Here is a 22688-nt window from a genome sequence, read left to right as displayed (position 1 = left end):
TGACAAATGTGAGGGTTTGTCACTACGGTATATAGGTGCTGGTCACAATGGAATTATCCCATAGGCATCATCCCATAGGCATGATCATCCTTTAGGTTGGGGAAAATTCTGGTGAAGGCTACTCTGAAAGACATGAAATCTTCTACTTTAATATCCTGGTTGCAAAAGCAACATAGAAGTCTAATCTCCCAACGACAAAGTACACGGGGATAGCTACATTCAATAGAATTACTGCACTTTGCTGGACACTGCTTGAAACACACGGACCATTCCTTTGGAATGTGGGAGTATTTTTATTTTTAAGAGATTTTTCTGCTCCTGAGCCTGACCATGTACCTCCAAGCAAAACCCAAAAGTCAAGTTGCTTCTAATTCTATTAAAAAAAAAAAAAAAAACTTAAAAAGAAATTGCCTTCTTTTCAAAACTGGGAAGTAGAAAAGTTTGTACCTCAGAGCCTTGGCTGGGAATAGACAAGACAGAAAAATGGATACTGGATTACCAGATTTTTAGGACTGCCATAAAAGGGCCATAGGGATAGCGGATTTTGGAGCAGGAGATGCAGATATCTATCCTGGTTCTGCTATTTACAAGTTCTAATACCCAGGTAAAATCATGTTTCTCTGAGAACTTTGCTCTAGTTAAAATAGGGATAACATCTGCCAATCTGTCCTCCAAAATAGCACTTCTCTGACATTCACTATTCGCCTTGCTTGCTTTGTTTATCTTCATAATTAATATTCAATCATTTTATTTTACTCTCTCTCCCACTAAAAGGAAGTGCCACGAAAGCAGGGATTTTTGCTTGTTTTGTTCACTGTGGGATCTGGAGAGCTTAGAACAGTGCTTGGCACATTATAGGTGCTTATACATTTTTATCGAGGAATAATCTGCTTCCTCTCATTTTAGAATTACTATATGGACCAGACAAAATAATGGATGTAAAAGGGTTTGTAACTGTTGATGGTAATGACTATAATGTATTACTTTGGTTGTTTACCGTCCAAGTCCCCTGAAGTACTATCTTCTGCACAATGCCTTCTAATATGGCAGTGGAAAAGGAGTTTCAAAAGAGAATCCCCCTTAGTAACTGTTATCCATTTACTGTAGTCAAGATGGTGCATACTCAATGACATAACTGAAAAATTCAGTCAATCCAGTGGGAAAGAAAAAAAAAAATCAATATACTGACAGTTTTTACCCGAAACCATCAGCAAACTAACTGACCTTTTCACTTTTTAAATAACTGTGTTGATGTCCTGAAGTCATTATCATGAGTTTTAATCTGGCCTTGGCTTAAATGACAGGTAGAGCCTTGTCCAGAAAGCATTTTTATTAACAAAAATATACAAAAAATACATAGAAATGATATAAAATAAAATATAAAAATAACAAAAATAATAACATAATAAAAAAATTAGCCAGGTGTGGTAGCATGCACCTACAGTCCCAGCTACGAGGAGGCTGAGATGGGAGAATCACTTGAGCCAGGGAGATAGAGATTGCAGTGAGCTACGATCTCGCCACCTCACCCACGCCAGCCTGGATGACAGAGTGAGATGCTGTCTCAAAAAATAAAATAAAATAAAATAAAACAAAATAAAATAAAAGGTATAATACAGCTGTACAAAACCACACACATATCCTTTATATATACATTCCCACCAGCTTGATTTGCTTTTGGTGTAGTGGAATTGGGAAGACAATCAAAGATTACTGGGTGCCACGGTGTTCCTAGGTTTTCTGACTGACAAATCAATTTAAATGCCAGTCCCTAAGGAAAAACCCAAATGCTTTTGTTTTGGCGTCCAAATCTTAAAAACATTAAGGTTAGTTACACTTAGCCAACTGTTCTAAAAATCACATTTTGCCATTTCCCAAGAAAATTCAAGCATTTATCACTTTTTGGTTGGTTCTTATCATTTTTTGGTTGGTTCTCACATATGTGTGGTGACTCTGCTTTGGATAAAAAACTTCATGATTATTCCAAACTCTGTTAAACAGTGAATGCTAGGTACATGGACCATGGGGACAGACGGTTTTGTTTGTTTTGCTTTTAACTTATTTCTTTATAGGTTCTGTTGAAGATTTTCCACTTGGCAGAATGAATTTCCTTATACAAATCTTGTGCAGGGGTTTTGGTATCATGATAAACTCCTCTGAATTATTAACCACATTATGAATCACCCAATCAAAGAACCTGTAACTAGATATTGTTTTTGTCTCACTCATGACTCCTTTTAGTTGATAAGTTCAAGGGTAACAGCTGCAGTTTTCCACCTATTCTAAAGCTCTGTGCAAAGGGAATGATTGCCATCAAAGTTATATCTCATTTCCTACTGTTTCGCCCATCTTTTTTTAGAGGTTCATGATAATAATCACAGAGGGTCAAATCCAAGAATCTCTTCCAAGTTTCTGGATTTTAATACAATCCAGGTTTTGGAGGTTTCTGAATTTTAATACAAAAATCTTTGGATCATTGCCTAATTAATTATCCTAATATCCTAAGAGTGTTCGCAATTAAAAAAAAAAAAAAAGCTTTAATATTTTGACACATTGTATATCCCTCTATAGTTTTTTTGTTTTTTTTTTTTTTTTAGATGGAGTCTCACTCTGTTGCCCAGGCTGGAGTGCAGGGGTGCGATCTCGGCTCACTGCAACCTCTGCCTCCCGGGTTCATGCCATTCTCCTGCCTCAGCCTCCTGAGTAGCTGGGACTACAGACGCCCGCCACCACACCCAGCTAAATTTTTATATTTTTAGTAGAGATGGGGTTTCACTGTGTTAGCCAGGATGGTCTCTATCTCCTGACCTCATCATCCGCGTGCCTCAGCCTCCCAAAGTGCTGGGATTACAGGCGTGAGCCACTGCGCCTGGCCTATAGTTTTTGATTTTAGAGATGATCCTTCTCAGGCAAAATATTCAGAACCTAAAAACTGATTTATAATCTACTCATTGGAGCATAGAATTTATGAGATCTACAGTCTTTCATTTTCTTGCTGTGAAAGGCAGACTTTGTTCTCCTTGATGAATTTACCTACTATATTACTCTTTGCCCAGAAGGAATTCTCAGTATCTGCTTTAACGGAAAGCAGGGCTGACAGGTAGAAATATAAACAACACAGTAAGTGGAAAATGCCTCATCAATATATCCAACTGAAACATACCTAGGCCAAGCGAGACTACATATAGACACTTATCGCTGTTTTATGTAGACTTAACAACTTTGTTCATTCATATTAAACTTTGTTCATATGATTGTCCCCATTTCATTCAGATGCAGACAATCCTAACGATATTAAACATTTTAATGTAAATAATTAAATATAGGATGTCAAAGATATACTTACCTCCTGTTTAGTTACTTTGGATCCATCTTTGCCCTCTGTATTCTCTGGAGACTAGAAAGAAAACATTTCAGTGAATTGTATTTAAATTGGAAAACACATATCAGAAAAATGTTTTTAAAAAGTTACCTCATTCCCAGGACAAGATAAGCCAACAGATTTTTTTACAGAGAAAAACTAAGTTACAACAGGGTATATCTTGTACACACCTACGTGCATGCATGCACACACACAGTAGATAGCTGCGTAACTGCTGCTCAACTTTTAAAGCAGAAATGGTGAAAGAATGATGCGATTCCCTGTTCTCCATGTGCATTCACCCTAAGCGACTTTCATTTATCTTTGACGATTCCAGTTACAGAACAGGGGCCAGAGGTCAGTGGCAGGAATGCCTGGGAGTCACCCTCTTGTTCCACTTGCTTGTTCCAGTTACTCCGTTCCTTTAAGATAAGGGCAGGATGCTGGTAAAGCCCAGGCCAACCACAAAAGCACATTTTCATCCCATCTTTGCCTAGCCTTGATTTCTAGCCCATTTCTTGATATGAACTGACAAATTTATCATAGATTACTATTTTTCCATTATCAACTCCAGTATCTCTACTAAACTCCCAGCCTCGGCATGACAGCCAGGCCGCGTGCCACCCACAGCTGATTTATTTCCAGGTTTTGATCCATCCTCTGGGGCGGCACCTGTCTCCTCCTGTGACAGTTCAAACCCGACTCCTTTACAGGATGTGTATACTATGGGAAAAAACATACCTTATATTTTCTTTATTTTTAAAGTAAAATATACTTTGGATTTATTGGATACTCCACATGTCCCAATATTTTTTATTGGCTAAGAGTTATTAAATAATATTAAAACAAACTAATTAGAAAACTAGACTAACATTTTAAAACTACATGAAGTTGGAAAGTGAATACTCAGTCTCTATGGCACAAATAGGCTGCTGATCTGAATAGAGCACCCGTTAGAAAAAAATACAAATAGCAAACTGACATTTGACACGATGTTTGGCTCAGCAAAATAAAACAGCTATGTTGTAATGCCTCATCTGATAAAATGAGAACAAAATTCAAGAGATCATAAAACCTACTGTTTGAGGCTAGTGACGCTGTAAATTAATACAATCATTTCAAAGAACAACTTGGCAATATGAAAAAGACACAGAGGACTAATATGATGACCTAGTAATTTCAATTTTGGAACCTGGACTCAAAATAAGAAACTCTTCGTAAAAATATGGCTTTATTTGTACTATTTCTAATATGGAATAAGTGGAAGCAATTCATATATCAGTAAATAATAGAGAAATGATTAAGTAAACTATTATTCGCACATTTATGTAACAGTGAATGGCATTAAAAAGTTAGGCAATGTGAATACATGAAAAGTCCACATAAAATAATGCTAAATTTAAAAACTTAGGTCATAAAAAAAGTATGCAAAACAAAGGTCCTAAGTATACATAAAAGTCTTTAGGAAAGACAAAAGCTTTTCTTCAAGGCAAAGGACCCAGGGACCTTTCTCTATTACCAAGAGCTGCCTGTTACCCATAGCCTATCATATGCCCTCTTTCCAGAACCTCACATGTCATGGATTTCTCTCTTGTTTCCAAATCAACCATCTCCCCTCCTCCATGGAACCTTCTCCACTATGAAGAAACAGTTTTCTCTTTTTTGTTCCCCACTCTCTTGCACAGGAATATTTCATTCATTGACTTGTGTTAATCAGCCAGTTGTGGCAAAATCTTAGTCTGAGCATATGAAGATAATTCCTAGGTGGACCACTGGTCTTTGCTCACTTCCATGGCTACAGACTCAACCCTTCTGGCTACAACAGATCCTTGGTTGTCTAGGAGTGCTGGGCTTTCATTCAGACCTGTCAGGTCACTCAGTAGATTTCAGTCTAGGGTACTCTTTACCTGTAATTGATAGGCAGTTAACACAGCACTACATAGCTATTATAAGAAAAACTGATGTTACTAACATTATTTTCATATTTTTCTATGCAGTGGATTAGTGACAGGCAATATGATGGAGTTCAATCTCCAAACACTGACCTAATAATGTTTGTATGGGATGCAAATTATTCAAAATAGAGAAACTTGGAAAGGCACTGTATCAAAAAAGTAGGTACACTGAAAATGTGAATGCCTTCAGATGAATGAACATAAGGCTCTGGATGTGAAGAGCTAGCCAAGCTGGTTTCTCTGGCAATCTCCCACAACGGCTTTCTATTAACAAGCATTTAATACATCTGCAGTCAGGAACAATCCATCTTTACCGGGGATCAGTGTGATACAATGGTATGAATGCAGGATGTGAGCTCAAGACACCTGGCTGGAATCTTGGCTCTCTACCTAGAAGCTGTATGATCTGGGACAGTGACTTGATCACAGTGGCTCAGTCTCCTTCATCTATGATAGATGATAATGACAGCTAACTCAAAGGGTACTGCTTATGATCAAGTGAGATACTGGAGAAAGCATTTCATAAACTGTAAATTGTTATACAAAGATTATGCGATAAAAAAGATCTTTAGTCTTCTGAATTATACAGTATGAAACTATATTCAACAGAGCCTTAAAGTTGAGCACATTTCCTTACATCCAGATTCCCTGCAAACTGGTTATCTGTTTTTGCTGCACAGAGTAACAGGTAGACTATTTTGGAAAGACCTACCATTATAAGCTGTCTTATCACATAACCCTCTCCATCAATTAACATGAAGCCACAGGCCGGAGACAGGAAGGAAGAGAGCGTGGTTTTAAGGGATTAAAACAGAAACCCAAAGCTTTTTGTGCCAAGGGATTGCGAGGAATAAAAACAAAGAAGGGGGAAACAAAAGGTTGGGGGTGGATATAGGGGATCTCAGATGTACTTCAACCTTCTGGCAGGTGGATGTGAAAGATGAGGAGAGTTAGATGGGATGCAGGGACTGCCAACGCAAAGGCAGCTCTTGCTCCATTCTCCAAGACACAACAGGCTTACACTAATCCAGTTTGAACCAAGAATGGTCAAGAGGGCCCAAATCATGGTCAAATAAAAAGGTCTCATGCACACATCCATCTCTGCAAGAGATGTTTTAACTTTTTGTTGTTAGTTTCTCGTGCCTTTTAAGGAAGCTGCTTATGTGAGGATACTCCTGTATGTTCTCTCACCCTGTACCAGCCCTAAGCTTTGTTTCTTATCCCCTCTGGCACACCCCAAGAAGGAAAACAGTGGGGAGTGGGGAGGGAAGGAATGCTTGCTCAATCAGATTTTCAGACTTAAAAATAATAAACAATATAGTTAACTAACACTTATACAACAATATGATACTTAAAAGAGACACCAAAAACTCAAGGATATAGAAAGCATGAAAATAAAAGGATGTTGAAAAAATATATACTTAGTTAAAATTAAAAAATTGAAACAACCTAAATATATGTCATCAGGAGGATATATACACTGTGGTATATAATAAAATAATAGTAGCAGTGAACACAAATGAACTATGTGTATGCACATCAACAGAGATGAATCGCACAAACATAATGTTGGGCAAAAAAGGGAAGTCATGGCATGATTTTAAATAAAGTTTGAAAATACAAATACAAGGAAAGTCTATAAAGAAAAGCATAACAAATGATAACTGCAAAATCATGACAGAGGTTACCTTTTGCTGAGGAAAGGGAGGGTAATTTGACTGGGAAAGACAAAGTCATTGGTAAGAGGTATATTCCTTAAGCTAGATGCTGGTGTATTATTATGTAAATCATATTTATCTAGATACTGCATATGCATGTTTTATATTAAAATGTTTTTGATTCATACAAAATAGAAATTTTGAAGCAAATAAAAGCAGGTTCATTGAAATAAAAAACTCAAAACATGGATAAACTCTAGACCAGACACAGCAGGAACTGCCATAGACTGCTGAGGAATTAACCCAGAATGCAACAAAGAACAACAAAAGGATGAACAAAAGAGAGGTTAGGTGACGTGGTTAATTGAGAAGCTCCACAACCATCTAATAGGCATTTCAGAAGCAGTGAAAGAGGTTATCAGTAGGAAGGAAAAGACACAATGACTATATTCCCAAAGTAAAGTCTTGACTCTCCGATTTCAACACTCATACCAAGGAACAAAGTGAAAACAAATCAAAACGAACAAGACAATACAGCAGGATATATTGTAATAAAACTACAAAGCATCAAGGAAAATGAGAAAAATCCTTAAAGTTATCAGAGTTAAGACCGATTACCTATAAAGAATTACTTCAACAACAACAAATACAAATGTATGAAAATATAGAGTACTATTCAAGGAGTTGAGGAAAACTGTCAACCTAGAATTCTATACCTAGCTATCATTCAGGAGTGATGGCAAAATAAAGCCATTTCAGAATACAAACATAAGGAGAGTTCACTTCCAACAAAGTCTTTCTTTCAACAAGAATCTATTACTAAAGGATCAGATTTAGTAATAAGAAAAACAAATCTAGAAGGAAGGAAAAGTATATAAGAAAAAAATGTAAAAAATATACTAATAAGTCTAATTAACTACTAATTGTAAATAACATTACCTATTGTGCTTTTAAGTTTCAATAGAAATTCTAGAGCAGTTCTGTCCTACAGAAATACAACATATAATTTTAGATTTTCTAATTGCCATATTAAAAAAAGCATAAAAACAAGTGAAATTAATTTTACTGTTATTTAACTGAATATATCTAAAACTTTATTATTTCACCCATTAATGACATAATGCAAAAAAAAAGCAATGAGACATTTCAGACTTTTTTGTACTAAATCTTTAAAATCTGGTGTTCATTTTATACTTAGAGCACATCTTTATTCAAACGCTAAATTTTTATCAGGAACATCTAATCTGTATTTAGAATTCATAAAATTTACAGTAGTTTCACCCAGGTTGTTCCAAACATTTATAATTTACTAATCGCTGATTCTAATATCAGTTTTTAAACTTAAGCTGATTAAAATTAAATAAAAAATTCAGTTCCTCATTCTTAAGTGTTTAATAAACTCATGCAGCTAATGGCTACCATATAGCACAGCTTTAGACAATAACAATCATGAAAGATAGAAGTGGGGTCGGCAGGTAAGAAGTTAAAGGATACTATGCTCCTGGTTTTGTTCTGGAGGATGATACATATAGAGAGTAATTTTAGACTTTATTAAAATAAAATTTAAAGTTACCGTTAAAAAATGTAAGAACAGAAATAGGATCTATAAACTTCCAAATCAGGAGGGGTGGAACAAAACATATTTACAATAAAAAGCAGGAAAGTAAAGAACAAAGGAAAACAAAGAACAGAAAACATAAAAAGTACAAATATATCAGCAATCACAATATACCTAGACATAGTACACCCTTCCATTATAATGTCAAGTGACAGAGTGAAGAAACAGAGTATACAACAGGACTACACTTCTACAAATTTCTTTTTTTTTTTTTTTGAGACAAAGTCTCGCTCTGTCACCCAAGCCGGAGTGCAATGGCGCAATCTCGGCTCACTGCAACCTACACCTCTTGGGTTCAAGCAATTCTCCTGCCTCAGCCTCCACAGTAGCTGGAATTACAGGCGTGCACCACCACACCTGGCTATTTTTGTATTTTTAGTAGAGATGGAGTTTCATCATGTTGGTCAGATTGGTCTCGAACTCCTGACCTCAGGTGATCCACCCGCTTTGGCCTCCCAAAGTGCTGAGATTACAGGTGTGAGCCACCATGTCCCTCCACTTATACAAATTTTAGAACAAGCACAAATTAGTATTGTGGGTGGATGGATGATGTGTCATAAAGGTATAAAAACAAGAACTGGAATAATACACAACAAATTCGTCATGATGGTTATCTTTGGGAGGGTTGACGAGGAAAAAGGAACGAAGGGGATGTTTCAAAGGAAACTGAACTTTATCTTTAATAATTTATTTTGTTTTCTAAAAAGGCCTGAAATGAACAATGATTTTTAAAAGATTCCAATTTGTGAATTCTCAGTGATGGGTAAATAGGTATGTTATATTATTTCCTGGATTTCTCTGTATTTACATTTTTTTCCAAATAAAAATATTATCCATACTGGGGGGGAAGAAAAAGACTAGAAGCAAACCTGCTCTATTAAACCCAGTTAAATAGTACCATATCTATTCCCTAACACAAATTACATAACTAGGTTTACTCAGCATTTTTTCTATTTCTTCAATGTTATATCAATCTGGTTTATACTGCCTCCTCTTCTGAACAAGACATGTAATATAACTGTTTCATTTGTACTAATAATGAAGGCACTGGACTCAGAACTCTTGAAGGAGAAAAAAGCAGTCCAGTATTAAATTGGTTAACAAGAAAACCACTCTGGGACCAAAAAATTCAAATAACACACCAAGAGAAAGGTCTGAAATGTGCCTATACCTAACTCTTGTCACTCTTCAGCTAAAACGAACACATAACTACTTAACACAAGGTTAATTCTCTCCACAAATGATGGCACTGTACATGAAATTCTTATAAGGTTCTTGAGTTAAAAGGTAGTCTCCTGAAATTCAAATACTTCTATGACACATGAAACAGACACTGGAAGTTTTACTCAAAACCACGAAGCCATGTTTAACAACGGCTTGGTTGTTTTTCATTGATCTTGTAGTTGTATGTCTGGGTTCCTCTATTATTGCATTGCTTTTAAAGTAATCTTTAAATATCCAATACTTGGAATTGAGAGGTCCCTTCATGGGATTAATAATCAAACTTACGTTAAATTTATTTTCCATATGCTCCCCTGCTTGGCTTATCAATTGCAACAGGTGATTTCTATAAACTCAAATTACATTGATTAAGGTCACTGCAGGCTACTAGGTCTTTTGTAAATGGTATTTTACTATTCAAGATGAAAGTAGTAACAAAGAACGCTTCTTTAGAAGACTTTGAATGAACTGAAATAAATAGCAACTCTCTCTTTTCTGAGGACCACTTTGTAGGGAAAATATTTCTCTTGCAATCAGATATAAAAGATAACTAAAAATAAAAAGTCATGTGCCAGTGTGTTCAGTGAAACTTTATTAGTGTAAATACACACAATTCAATAATGAGGGTTTATATTTAATATTAAGGAAATATAGGCCAGGCACAGTGGCTCACATCTGTAATCATAGCACTTTGGGAGGCTGAGGCAGGTAGATCACGTGAGCCCAGGAGTTCCAGACCAGCCTGCCCAACATGGCAAAATCCGACTCTACTAAAAATACACACAAGGCTAGGTGCAGAGGCTCAGGTCTGTAATCTTAGCACTTTGGGAGGCTGAGGTGGGCGGATCACGAGGTCGGGAGATAGAGATCATCCTGGCTAACACAGTGAAACGCCATCTCTACCAAAAATACAAAAAATTAGCTGGGCCTGTTGGCACATGCCTGTAGTCCTAGCTATTCAGGAGACTGAGGCAGGAGAATCACTTAAACCCGGGAGGCAGAGGTTGCAGTGAGCCGCGATCGCGCCACTGCACTCCAGCCTGGGCGACAGCGAGACTCTATCTCAGCAAACAAACAAACAAAAACCCACAGAAAACAATTAGCTTGGCATGGTGGCACATGCCTGTAATCCCAGATACTTGGGAGGCTGAAGTGTGAGAATCGCTTGAGCCTGGGAGGTGGAGGCTGCACTGCACTCTAGCCTGGGTGACCGAGCGAGGCCTTGTCTCAAAAAAAGAAAAAAAAAAAGAAAGAAGTTTAAATATTTTAAACCTCTTTGGTCTGAGCTGTCCCTTTCACTAGAGTTACCTTTTTTTACGTGCTGTGATTTTGTACAAACGTGGCCATGGAGAAAGCATGTGGCTCAATCAGAAGCCTGAATTCCAGTCTGGCTCACACCTGACTTCTCTGGACTTGAGTTCCTTCACCAGTAAAACTAGTTAAGATGGACCTTAAGATCTCACTCACCTGACTGACTTAGCTACTTGTGTACTTATCACATTATATAAGTGCCACGTGTACATCGTGGGAATGCCAAGCACTGGAGTATCGGGAAAGCAAGGGAAAAGGGGTGCAATGGAATAATAAAGATGGCTATTGCACTTATGTGCAAGGCAATGACTGAAATGATTTAATCTTCACCACAATCTTATGAGGTTGGTAAAACATGATTATATCCATTTTATAAACTAGGAATTGTGGCCAGAGAGGTTGAGTAACTTTCCCAAGATTAATCAGCCGGTAATCTTGCTGGTAAGTATTAACAGAAGAGCTGGAATTCAGCTCTTCTAGGCTGGCTCAGAGTTCATACTCTTATCACTCCACCATTCAAAGTGGTTTGTGTTAGTGGTCTTAATTTCAAAACTGGGTGCAGATCTGGGATTCTAAGCCTTCCAGCTTGGGAAATGCTTTAACCTGTAGCCCTAGCCAAAGAGCAAAGGATATGTAAAGGAGGGCTTCCTATTCTCCATCATTCATGAGCCTCTTGAAATAACAATGAACAATAACCTATTAAAAATAGTTTATGTTGAGTTGAACAAAATTTTAGTACTATTCTGGGTTTTTAAAAAGTCAGACACACAGATCTGGTTGTTTTTATCTCCGTATTAAAACCAAAAACATACACCAAACCATCTATAATTTTTTGTAGTACTTTACATGTTCAGCATGCTTCCATATGGTTGTTGAATTTGATGCTTTCAATATTTCTGAGATAAACAGGATCACAGTCTTAATATTTCCATTGTACAGATGAAGAGTAGAGCTTCCAAGAGGTCAAGTGACCTTCCCGTGGTAAAAATTGGCAGAATTCACACTAGACCAAAGTCTGTATTGTTATACCGGGGCTCTTAAAAGAGATGTTACCTGATGGTTACTTTATTAATTTCCTGTTTGCTCGGACATACATTAACTTCTGGCAAATGGTAAACACAGTTACAATGTTCCTTGTATTTTTGCAAAACTAATCAGCTGGCTGTAATGTGATCTACATATGGTTGCTTAAGGGGAAATAAGATTAAAAATTGTAATTAAGGGGTAAAGTAATGAGTAGTCAGAATGCAGTTTGTTAAAAAATGTATTAAATAAAATACATATGGAACTTAAGGAGTCTTTAAAGCTTCATATTTTGATCACTTCGTCTTTAGTACATTTATCTCCCATATACATCATGCCTTACTTTTCATACCATGAATTTCTACAATGTAGAACTTAACTAATTCTGTCCAATATTATAAAAACATCCACAGTTTACACCTAAGAGACAAAAAAAGAGCAAAAAGTAAAAGAAATAAGGAAACGAATACCTCTCAGTGTAGATTTTGTATTTCATTGCATGGGGTCAAAATAATCAAGATACAATTTTAAAATATCACTTGTACATTTAAAAAATAACACCTATAATAAAACACTAGTCAATTGATAATCTAGAACACCTAAATAAAAATCCATCCAGTCCTAGGTCCAGTAGATATTCCTAGCTATTAAGCTTTTATTCTTGACGAGTTCCAAAAACAAAAGCATCTACTTATTTTTTAAACCCAGTCCCTAAGTAATGATAGCTTAATATTTACATTAAAATCCCTCAATATACTGTATAATATGTAAGCGTAAATACATGTTCCTGTTCACAAGGGACTATTCCCATTATTCCATATATAGCAAATTGATAAAGACAATATATCATGGAAATAGCAAATCCAGCAGTTCACGGTAGAATCTGAGAAAATTATAAACAGTCAGACTTTTAATACTCAAAACAATCAATACTTAGGTGAGGAAACTGCGTATGTGTATCTTGTATATAATCCTACAGTCCACTAGTTACTGAAATACCTAGAAGACTTCATGGTAATGCTCCTCTCTTACCAAGAAGAGAACTGGACCCTGAGGCCAGCCTTAAGGCAGGATCACAAATAATAAAGACTTGTTGGGTAACTTACTTTCTATGACTGGCATTTAGAAACCATGGCACCAGCCTATATTGTAATAAAGATATTTTAAATAAATGAACACTCATGTTTACGTAACTCTTGATTCCTCCATGTTTCATTCATTAGGCACTGTAGTTAAAATAAAAATATATGTGGTTATTAGAAATAAACATATGCAGAAAGTATTATGGTGTGATAGTTAACAGCAAAATTCCTCAGTAAAAGAGGGCTTGGTTAGAATGCCGGTTCTATCACTTCCTAGCTGTGCTACCCAGAGGAAATTTGTTAATCTCACTAAATCCCAATATTTTCCCCTGTGTTTGAGAAAGGCTGCAGGGCTCACTAGTTAAGATCACAGGCTCTGGCGCCAGACTTCAGGAGTGAAATCCCAACTCAGCCATTCCTTATCACAGGTGCTTTGGGGGAAGTCTGTTAACCTCTTGGTGCTTCAATTTTCTCATATGTAAAATGAGAACCGGAAGAGGACACACCTTACTGGGTGGTTGGAAGAATTAACATTATTAATGCAAAGTGCTAAGAACAGTCTGACTCATAGAAAGAGACCACCTTCTTAGCTGTGAGATGAAACTGCTTCATTAAACTGTTGTGAGAATAAAATGAAAAATGAAATGAATAACACTTCCCTTGCATTTATTTCTAATAATTTCACATTTTTATTTAAACTAAGGTGCATTATGAATATAAAACACACATATAAGGTCTAGCACACCCAGGCATTCAAGAAATAGCTCGATTTTGATATTCATTCCATTTTAATAGTAGTAAGTATATTTGTGTTAATTACTGACATACATTTCTCTTAAAATATTAAATTTTGGAGCCAATTTTGAAATTTAAAACCATTTTTCTATCTTCCTACTTCTGAATGTGCACATCATTTACTTTATGTGTGACTGAATACGTATTTGCCTTGGGCATATCTCAATAGCCCTGTCTCTGGATATGCCCACAAGGTAGAAGAATACTGGATTCAATAAATAGCTTGACAAAGAACCCCTACGTGATTTGACTGAATTCTTCTAAGAAGACAGTGAAATGTACAATAAGTAAGTAACCAGTGAAAAGGAATTCAACATTTTGATTTGGTTTGTTAACTTCGACAGTGATTTTTAAATTATTCAGGAGACTAACATCATATTTCAACACACTAGGTACTGTGAAAGCAGACAGCTTAAATGGTGTTTATTTCAGTCACCATTTCCAAATTGTACCCTGCAGGAAAGTGGAATATATTTAACTCTGTTGTAAACAAAAGCAATGTTTTAGGAGAAAAATATAGGAAAAGAGGATCACTTGGTAACTGATCTTCCAAGGGAATTTTAATGTTATATGAAGATATTTTTAAACATACTTTTTTCCGTGAGAAAAATCAACCATATAAAAATGCACAAGATTAAAGCTTATGTTCTTTCAAAAACACTCCATTTGTTATTTGGTGATTAAACATGTATTCCTATAATTGCAGTGAATTTGACATCAGGGTGGGATCCGCTTGCTCCCCACTACTCACTGTGTGCACCATTTGTCATCCCACAAAGTGGAGGCCTAGTGCTTATTAGAAGCCTGTGATACTCTTAATAATTAAAATTCTCATCATCACAACAAACATCCATTGACTGTTTTACACCTATCAGGCACTGGGCTAAGTTCTTTGTACTCACCATCTCAATTAATTCTCATAATAATGCAATGAAATAGAGCATACAATTATTCCCATTTTACAGATGAGGAAACTGAATCTAATAATTAGAGAATTAGGAACTTAGCAGCTTAGGGAGAGGTTAAGGAACCCACCTTAGATCATATAGCTAATAAAACACAGCGAATGCCAGAACCATACTGGAGTTGCTCCCACTATATGAAATATTAAACCTACTTACTACAAAATGATTAAATTTATTACTTCCTTCCTTTGAAAACAATTTATTCATCCATTTGTTCTACAAATATCTACACTACCTGTGCTGGGTGCTATGGGGGATGAAAGGAAGATCAGAGCCATGAATGACTTCACGGTAAAGTCAAATTAGGATTACAAAACAAAATTAATTCAAAAATAGGTAATTCATCAAATAACTTGTGCTGATTTAGACACATGGCTCCAGACAACTTCTTAAACACAATGGGGTGGTTAAAAGATATAACCCCCAACCTTTTTAACCAAACAACACTCTTTCTCAGTATTTCTACTTTGGACATTCAGCCTGGACAAACCTTTGAATGCTCATAGCTTCTTTTGTGGCTCATTATCACTTTCTGGCATGAATTACAAATACTTGTGTATGTGCTCTACCTACCCCATCAGACTGAAAAATCCTTAAATACAAGGGCATTTACTCATTCGGGTTGAAAAAAACAGTAATTTTTTATTTAATTTCCCAAGGTGATGGTATCTTGCATAAAGGTGATGCCCAATGAATGTTTAACATGAACTGAATGAATAAGTAAATGTACAGCCCTACCATTTTGGAGCCTTTACTCAAATATAGATTCCATATCAATATTTAACTCAATCAAATGCAGCAAGCATTTATGGATGTCAGGCTCTTTCATATTCAGACTGGGAAACTCAATATTGCTAAGAAAGCAATTCTTTCCTAACTGATTTATAGATTCAATTCAATCTCTATCAAAATAATGGCAGGCTTTTTTTTTTTTTTTTTTTTTTTGTAGAAATGTATAAGGTGATTCTAAAATTTACATGAAAACATAAAAGACCGAATAGCTAGAAACAATTTGGGGAAAAAATAACAAAAAGTGAAGGACTGACATTACCAGATTTAAAATCTTACTATAAAACCAAATAATCAAGATACTAAGATAGCGTAGTTTTTAAATTTTTTGTAGAGATGACATCTCGCTATGTTGCCCAAGCTGGTCTCAAACTCCTGACCTCAAGTGATCCTTCTGCCTCAGCCTCTCAAGCTGTTGGGATTACAGGTGTGAGTCACTGCACCTAGCCAAGATAGTGTAGCATGGGTATAAGAAAAGACATACAGGCCATAGAACACAATTGAGTGTACAGAAATAAAGTTTTACATTTATGAAGGAGCTTCAACAAAGGTACGTAGGCAATTCAGTGGAGAAAGGATGGTCTTTTCAACAAATGGTGCTGAGATAATTGGATTTCTACCAGCAAAAAAAGAATTTAAAACCTTATGTCATACGATACACAAAATTAACTCAAAATGGGTAACACACCTAAATATAACAGTGAAAAGTATAAAACCTCTAGGAGAAAATATCCGTAAGCTTGAATTAGGCAAAGATTTATTAGATATAACACTAAATGGATTTCATCAGAAGTAAAAACTTTTGTTCTTCAAAAGACATCATTAAGAAAAAAAAATATTTTAAAGTCACAAACTGGGAGAATATATCTATGAATCATATATCTGATAAGAGACTTGTAACTCAGACTTATAAAGAACTCTTTCAATAATAAGACAACCCAATTAAAAATGGGCAAAATATCTGAGTAGACATTTCACATATGATACACGTTATGCTAGTAAACACATGAAAAGATGCTTGTCAGTAGTTATTACAGAAATACAAATTAAAATTCATCAGAATCTCTATAAGCAAAAAATCAACAATACCAAGTATGAACAAGTATGTTGAAACTAAAACTTATGCACTTTGGAAAACAGTTTGGAGGTTCCTTAAAATGTTAAACATAGACTTTCAAACCAACTGCCACTTCAACTCTTAGAAATCTTCCCAAGAAAAATGAAAATATATGTCCATACAATAACTTATTTACAAATATTCACAGCAGCATTATTTATTTTAATCCAAACCCGGAACAATCCAAATGTCCACCAACTTGTGAAAGGATAAACAAACACTAGTATATCCATACAATGGAATACTATTGGACAATAAAAAAGGATGATGTACTGATACATGCTACAACACAAACTGATCTCAAAAACATCATGCTGAGTGAAAAAATCAGTCAAAAAGACTACATATTGTATCATTTCTTTCATATAAAATTTCCAGAAAAGGCAAATCTAGACACAGCAAAAGTACATTAGTGCCTGGGGCCAGGCTGGGAGTGGGGATTGGCTAAAAACTCCATGAGGGACCTTTGTGGAATGATGGAAATGTCTCAAAACTGGATTATGATAATGATTGCACAACTCTATACTTTACTAAAAATCACCGAATTGTATACTTTCAATGGATGAATGGACTTTATAGTAAGTAGATTATACTCAACAAATGTTTTAAAGGAAATTATACTCTCATAATTGAGAGTGCTGAGTGTCTTTATCCCTCAGCACTAGCCAGTAGGTACTTTTAATCTTTTTTTAAACCAGATTGGTTATTTTTAAAATTATGTCTCATTATTCTTAATAATGTACATTTCTTTGATTTCTAGTAAAACTAAACATTTTTGTCTACTTGAGTCTTCATTATTTTCCTATAAAGGTATACATCTTTTCTATAAGGAAATGTGAAATACTATCTTTTTAAAATAGCAAACATTTTTCAGTGATATGTGGTACAAATATTTTTTCCCAGTTTTTCATAAATTTAAAAATTTTGTTGTTTTTTCATATTGAAATATTCATTTTCATGTAGCCAAATTTGTCTGTGTTTTCATTTATACTTTCTGTTTTTGGTGTTATGACAAGTAATATTAATTTCAAAATTAACTATCACAAACCTTGATCATGGTTAGTTAAGCATCCACTGTGCTAATAAGCCCAATGCTACTGCTACTGGGCCTTCCATTTTAAAGAAACAGATAAAAACCTAATTTTGAATTTCAAAGCTACAGGCAGATGGGCTTTCCTTCCTGAAACCTTTATTTTAAGTGTCAAGAAACATGACTGTTTACATGCTCCATTCATGGAAAACTGCCTCATTAGAGAATTTCTGATATGATACACTAGACATTTAAAATAGTTATAGTGATAAGGAACAGGAAAATATTAATAAAAAGAAAGATGTAAACGTGTCTCCTGTTGCTAATCATGCCAGGACTGTGATTCTAGGCCTCGCTGGCTCATGTCTCCGTAGAACATCAAATCATCACATAACAACATGACCACTGCGGGCATTTGTGGATGTCTGGCCAGAACAGTCTAGAACTCCATCACTCATTGTTTCACCACTGAGTCCATGAATGTTATCAATTCTCCTGTAATTCCACTCACCCACCACCCATTACCTAATAAATACAGGAAACTGACATTTATATCTCACAAACTGACAGATTAATATGCACTGAAGAACTCTTCACTAAGTGCTTATTACTTCACAAAATACTAGAGCATTTATTAAAAAAACCACTTGGCTTAATGTAGCTATGACTATCACACACAAAGATACACATAAAACTTACAAAGCAGTGTCATAAGAACATTTTAATATTAATTGAAATGATATTGCAGCCCTGAAGCTGCAAAACTGAGGCCTGGTCATGTTAAGATACAATCAGGAGACACATTTGAATACCTGGTAAGAAAAAATGACTCTGACTTCTTCTGTGTATATTTGAGTCCTGCTCACACTTTTAAGACCAGCCTAAAGTGAACTTTCCTTATCTATCCTACTGGTTGTGGAATCTGTAACTACACATTCTGGAACATAGACACAGTTCTAATGTTATTCAACTGTTTTGTGCTGCTAGTCTTATCACCTCATTGAATTAAACACAAGTTCCAAGAGGGCAAAAACTGTAATGTCCCTACAGCATTACAACAGGGCAAGATTCCAGATGTTTTCACTGACTTTATCTGTACCACTTCTTGCTCTGCAGAACAACTTACTCAGATGTTCATTAACTAACATTTCTTGATTTCTAGGGAAAGTTGATGCAGGGGGCTAAGAAGGCAAAAAAAGTACTATGGAGACATTTTTAAGGCTTATTACATTGTTTCTTTAGACAGTTTCTAAAGAATTGTCTGCTCTACAAGAAATCAAGAAAAATACTGTGTAGTATGTAAATGCTTTGGCAGTTACCCAGCTTTAAAGATCTCGAAGAGCTATGCATGGATTGTCTCCAGTTCTTTTTTGTATCTAAGCAGGCTTTACCTAATGACAAGCGTTCCTCACGTAAGTTCCAGTGAACTTCAGGATTCCATGAGGCTGCTCTAAGATTTGACTGATAGATGGGATGGCCATGATAGCTGTGTTTAATCCGAGGTTGTTCCTGCCCAGGTACCAACTGAGGTCGTTAGGCTTCAGGTATAGATGGAAAGTCTTCCTATTAATCAAGGAGAGATTTTCCATTACCAGAGAACACTCTGATGTCCTGAGGGATGATACACAGGTGCCTGTACAGTTTTGCCCCTAGTCTCAGGACCATTGGCTAGCTTATGCATGGGTGTTCCCTGCCTTCCAGGGAAACAAAACCATAATTGTTATTTTACTGTTTTTTGTTTGCTTGTTTTTCCCTTCCCTCTGTCTGCCTGAGAGGTAGACAGGGGAAGTAAGAATAATGGTTTCAGCAACTCTGGCCCTTGAATAAACAGCAAGGAAGGGTTCCATAGTCAGGGTCCATTATACATAAAGTGTGCACACCTAACCTACTGTTTATGTAAACATTTGTTTAAAATTCCCAGGAAAAAAGGATGGCCCCCAGCTCACTTACTCTGTAACCCATATCTTGATGATTAGTTCCTTTGTCTCTACTAGAATTTCCAACCCATCATTAACCATCAGTCAAAATGCTGAAAATGGTGACATCACTTAATATCCTAATTCTAATAAAACAGGGCTAGAAAATACCTTCATAAAATTTAAGTTTAAATAATAAATCTCAAGTATTAGTGCTCTTAATATGCCATCTGCCTTCTTAAACCGGGAGTACCTTTGGATTTCCTTAATTCCTCTTGACCCACCCTTTCGTAAATGAGTACGATATGGGTGAGAATAAGACTTTGGCATCTATAGCATCTGATTACATCTTTACTAGTAGTTATTGGTTGGTGAGATGCAGGGCAATTTATGTCTTTAAGTTCCAGCTGAATGGGGGTAACACCGCTCAAGCTGTTTTCAGGATTAAATGAGATAATGTAAGTCAAATTGTGCACAGCGTGAGGCACACAGTATGCGCACAACAAACTCTAAGACTTTTGAACACTTCCAGTTATCATCATTTTTAAAAAGTGGGGTAGGAGACAAGTTTCCACCCAATTCTTAGTAATAACGTATAAGGGAAAAGCTTTTGAATTTTTGAAACTTCAGCATTTTAAAATAATGCAGTCACACTTACACACAAATTAGTCCATGTTCTTCGATAAAGCAGGATACTAGGTGTAATTTTGCTTCAAATTTAATACCCACACTGGTTGACACTGTTGGAAACACTGAGGCTGGCGGTGGGAGGGTGCAAAGCACTTACTTAGGAACCAGCCATCACACACTGGTTTCTCAGGGAGGAGGAAAGCCTTCTCTCCCCTCCCTGGGACAAGTCGAAGCCCCACCCCGAGGGAGATTTGAGTCCCCAGTGTGGTAGGTGGTGTCCGGGGCCTGCGCAGAAGGGGACGGTCCGCAAGGGGCGGAAGACAAGACAAAAATGACTCCAGTTCGCTATACGCGCAGAGAGGCGGATAGCGCGCGGACCCCGCCTTCCCCAACCGAGCGTGAGTTCCAGTCGCTGGGGAGGACCTGGTGGCCCCCTGACCTTGGATGAGCCATACTGGACGCCCCAGCGCCGTCCCGTCTTCCTCGCTGCCAACTCCGCTGCTCCCGCCCCGAACTGCGGGTAGGTCCAGGCCGCCAGGCCCCGCCTCACTGGCCCCAGCCCTGATTGACACTGGAGTTGGTACATACGGGTCTGCCGCGGAGGCGAGCAGGAGGGTGAGCGCTATTTTAAACATGGCTTTCTCTCTCCCTTAGCCTCGAAGCCACCGCGGCGCACCTAGCCCACGGGCACAGCCGCATGGGAATAATCTCAACATTTGCCTGATTTATTTTCTTCCCTCTCCATACGCTTGTACTTGTTTTTCTCCTCTCGCTGTTTTCTCTTCACACTAATTCGCAACCTGGCAGTTTGCAAAGAGGAAACTCCCTTTTGGAATGGAAAGCCGCTTTTGCTTCTTGTTGTTGGGGGTGGAAAACATTCCAGCGTGAATGAGTTCAAAAAGAGGGGAAACCGCGTCACTGGAGAGAAAGTAACATTAAGAGATCGATGAGGACGGGGCGGGGGAGCGGGGGAGAGAGGGAGAGAGGAACGTCTGCAACAGGCATCTAAAAACAAGCGTGGAGGAGCAAAGAGATTCCCAATCCCCGGGTTACCACCGCGCGCGTTCTGCGCGAGCCATTGCAATGCCAGGATTTACTGTAAGCACAATTTGAAGGCTTTTTAAATCTTTTTTGGTAAGACTTACCTTTCTCTTCGGCATAATGACTATGTCGGTGAAGCAAAAAGTAAAGCAACGGGCTGGAACTGCTGGCGCCGCCGCTGGATGCTGCCTCTGCCGCTGCAGCTGCTCACGCGCAGGGCACGACGTAGCCCGGCCTCTTCGACCTGCACCTCCGCGGCTCCCTCTGCTAGCCTCCCTGCTGCTCCAATGAGGAGCCCCGCCAGCCAGCCGCGAGGCCCCATTGGCTGAGGCAACGTTCTAAATTCCACGAGGGCACGCCCACCTCCGCGCGCGGTACGCGCTGTTGTAGTTTCCACTTCACCGAAAAAAATCTGCCTAGCGACTGAGCATGCCCAGTTCAACTAGTAGCCTCCAGGCCACACAATCCTGAAGTTTCATTGTTTCGCTGCTCTCTCTTCGAGATTGTAAGAATAAGAACAGTGTGTGCCTTCATAGGAAGGAAAAAGTAAGAATGAATACGTAAACTTTATAATGTAAATATATACAAAGCAGTTACTTCATACATTTCCTACCCATAAAGGCTTTTAGTGACTGTTACATGATGGGAACCTGTAAAGCGTGGGAAGGTACTCTCTTCTGGAAGAGCGTGGCAACCTCTAAAGGCCTCAGTTTCCCCCTCTAGATATATAGTGACAATAGTCCCTAAAATCACTTAGCTCTAATTTTCTAAAATCTGTGATTATAAATCACTCACTAATTCAACCAACTTCAAACTAGATGTGAAGACGAATAGGGCATGCTTGTTAATGGAAATTAAGAAAAGAAATAAGGTAAAAACTGATTATTTTATATTTGAAACATATATTTGAATGACACCTGTCATGTTACACGTTATGCATGTTTCTCAAAGTTCTGCAAGGCATAAAATGAGCATTACAAAGGTATTTCTGAATTCATTTTATGAGAACAGATTTACTCTGATACCAAAACCAGTGAAAGACTTCAAAAGAAAAGAGACTTACAGACCAATATCGCTCATAAACAGACACAAAAGTCATGAACAAAATTTTAGTAAATGAAACTCAACATTTAAAGGGACAATACATCATGACCTGTGGGGCTTATCTTGGGAATG

At 37.1% G+C, this 22688-nt stretch overlaps 2 protein-coding genes across 11 annotated transcripts in view; one reads left to right on the top strand and one right to left on the bottom strand.

Moving 5' to 3' along the window:
- Positions 1–21982, bottom strand: part of HMGN3 (high mobility group nucleosomal binding domain 3) — a 32398-nt gene extending 10416 nt beyond the window's left edge. Inside the window, exons 1-2 of one of the 5 annotated variants that reach the window (XM_008006420.3) lie at positions 21617–21982; positions 3347–3397 (exon numbers count right to left, since the gene is read on the bottom strand). In XM_008006420.3, coding sequence (XP_008004611.1) covers positions 3347–3397; positions 21617–21631 — 66 coding nt within the window. In that variant the 5' untranslated portion in view covers positions 21632–21982. The remainder of the gene's footprint in view (positions 1–3346; positions 3398–21616) is intronic. The other 4 variants (XM_008006422.3, XM_008006419.3, XM_008006421.3 and 1 more) reach the window with 4 other exon arrangements.
- LOC140713193 (uncharacterized) overlaps positions 20614–22688 on the top strand; it is a 229200-nt gene continuing 227125 nt past the window's right edge. For 3 of the 6 annotated variants that reach the window (XR_012095086.1, XM_073022637.1, XM_073022636.1), the window contains exon 1: positions 20614–20991. Coding sequence is in view for 4 of the 6 variants with exons in the window: in XM_073022637.1 (XP_072878738.1) it covers positions 20916–20991 (76 nt within the window). In the remaining 2 variants the exon portion in view is untranslated. Of the gene's footprint in view, positions 21087–22688 lie in introns of all 6 variants that reach the window. The other 3 variants (XR_012095085.1, XM_073022634.1, XM_073022635.1) reach the window with 1 other exon arrangement.

The sequence above is a fragment of the Chlorocebus sabaeus genome, chromosome 13, assembly GCF_047675955.1.
Source record: "Chlorocebus sabaeus isolate Y175 chromosome 13, mChlSab1.0.hap1, whole genome shotgun sequence".
NCBI lineage: Eukaryota > Metazoa > Chordata > Mammalia > Primates > Cercopithecidae > Chlorocebus > Chlorocebus sabaeus.
Note: the sequence above shows the minus strand (reverse complement) of the source record. Positions and strands in the feature narration are given on the sequence as shown.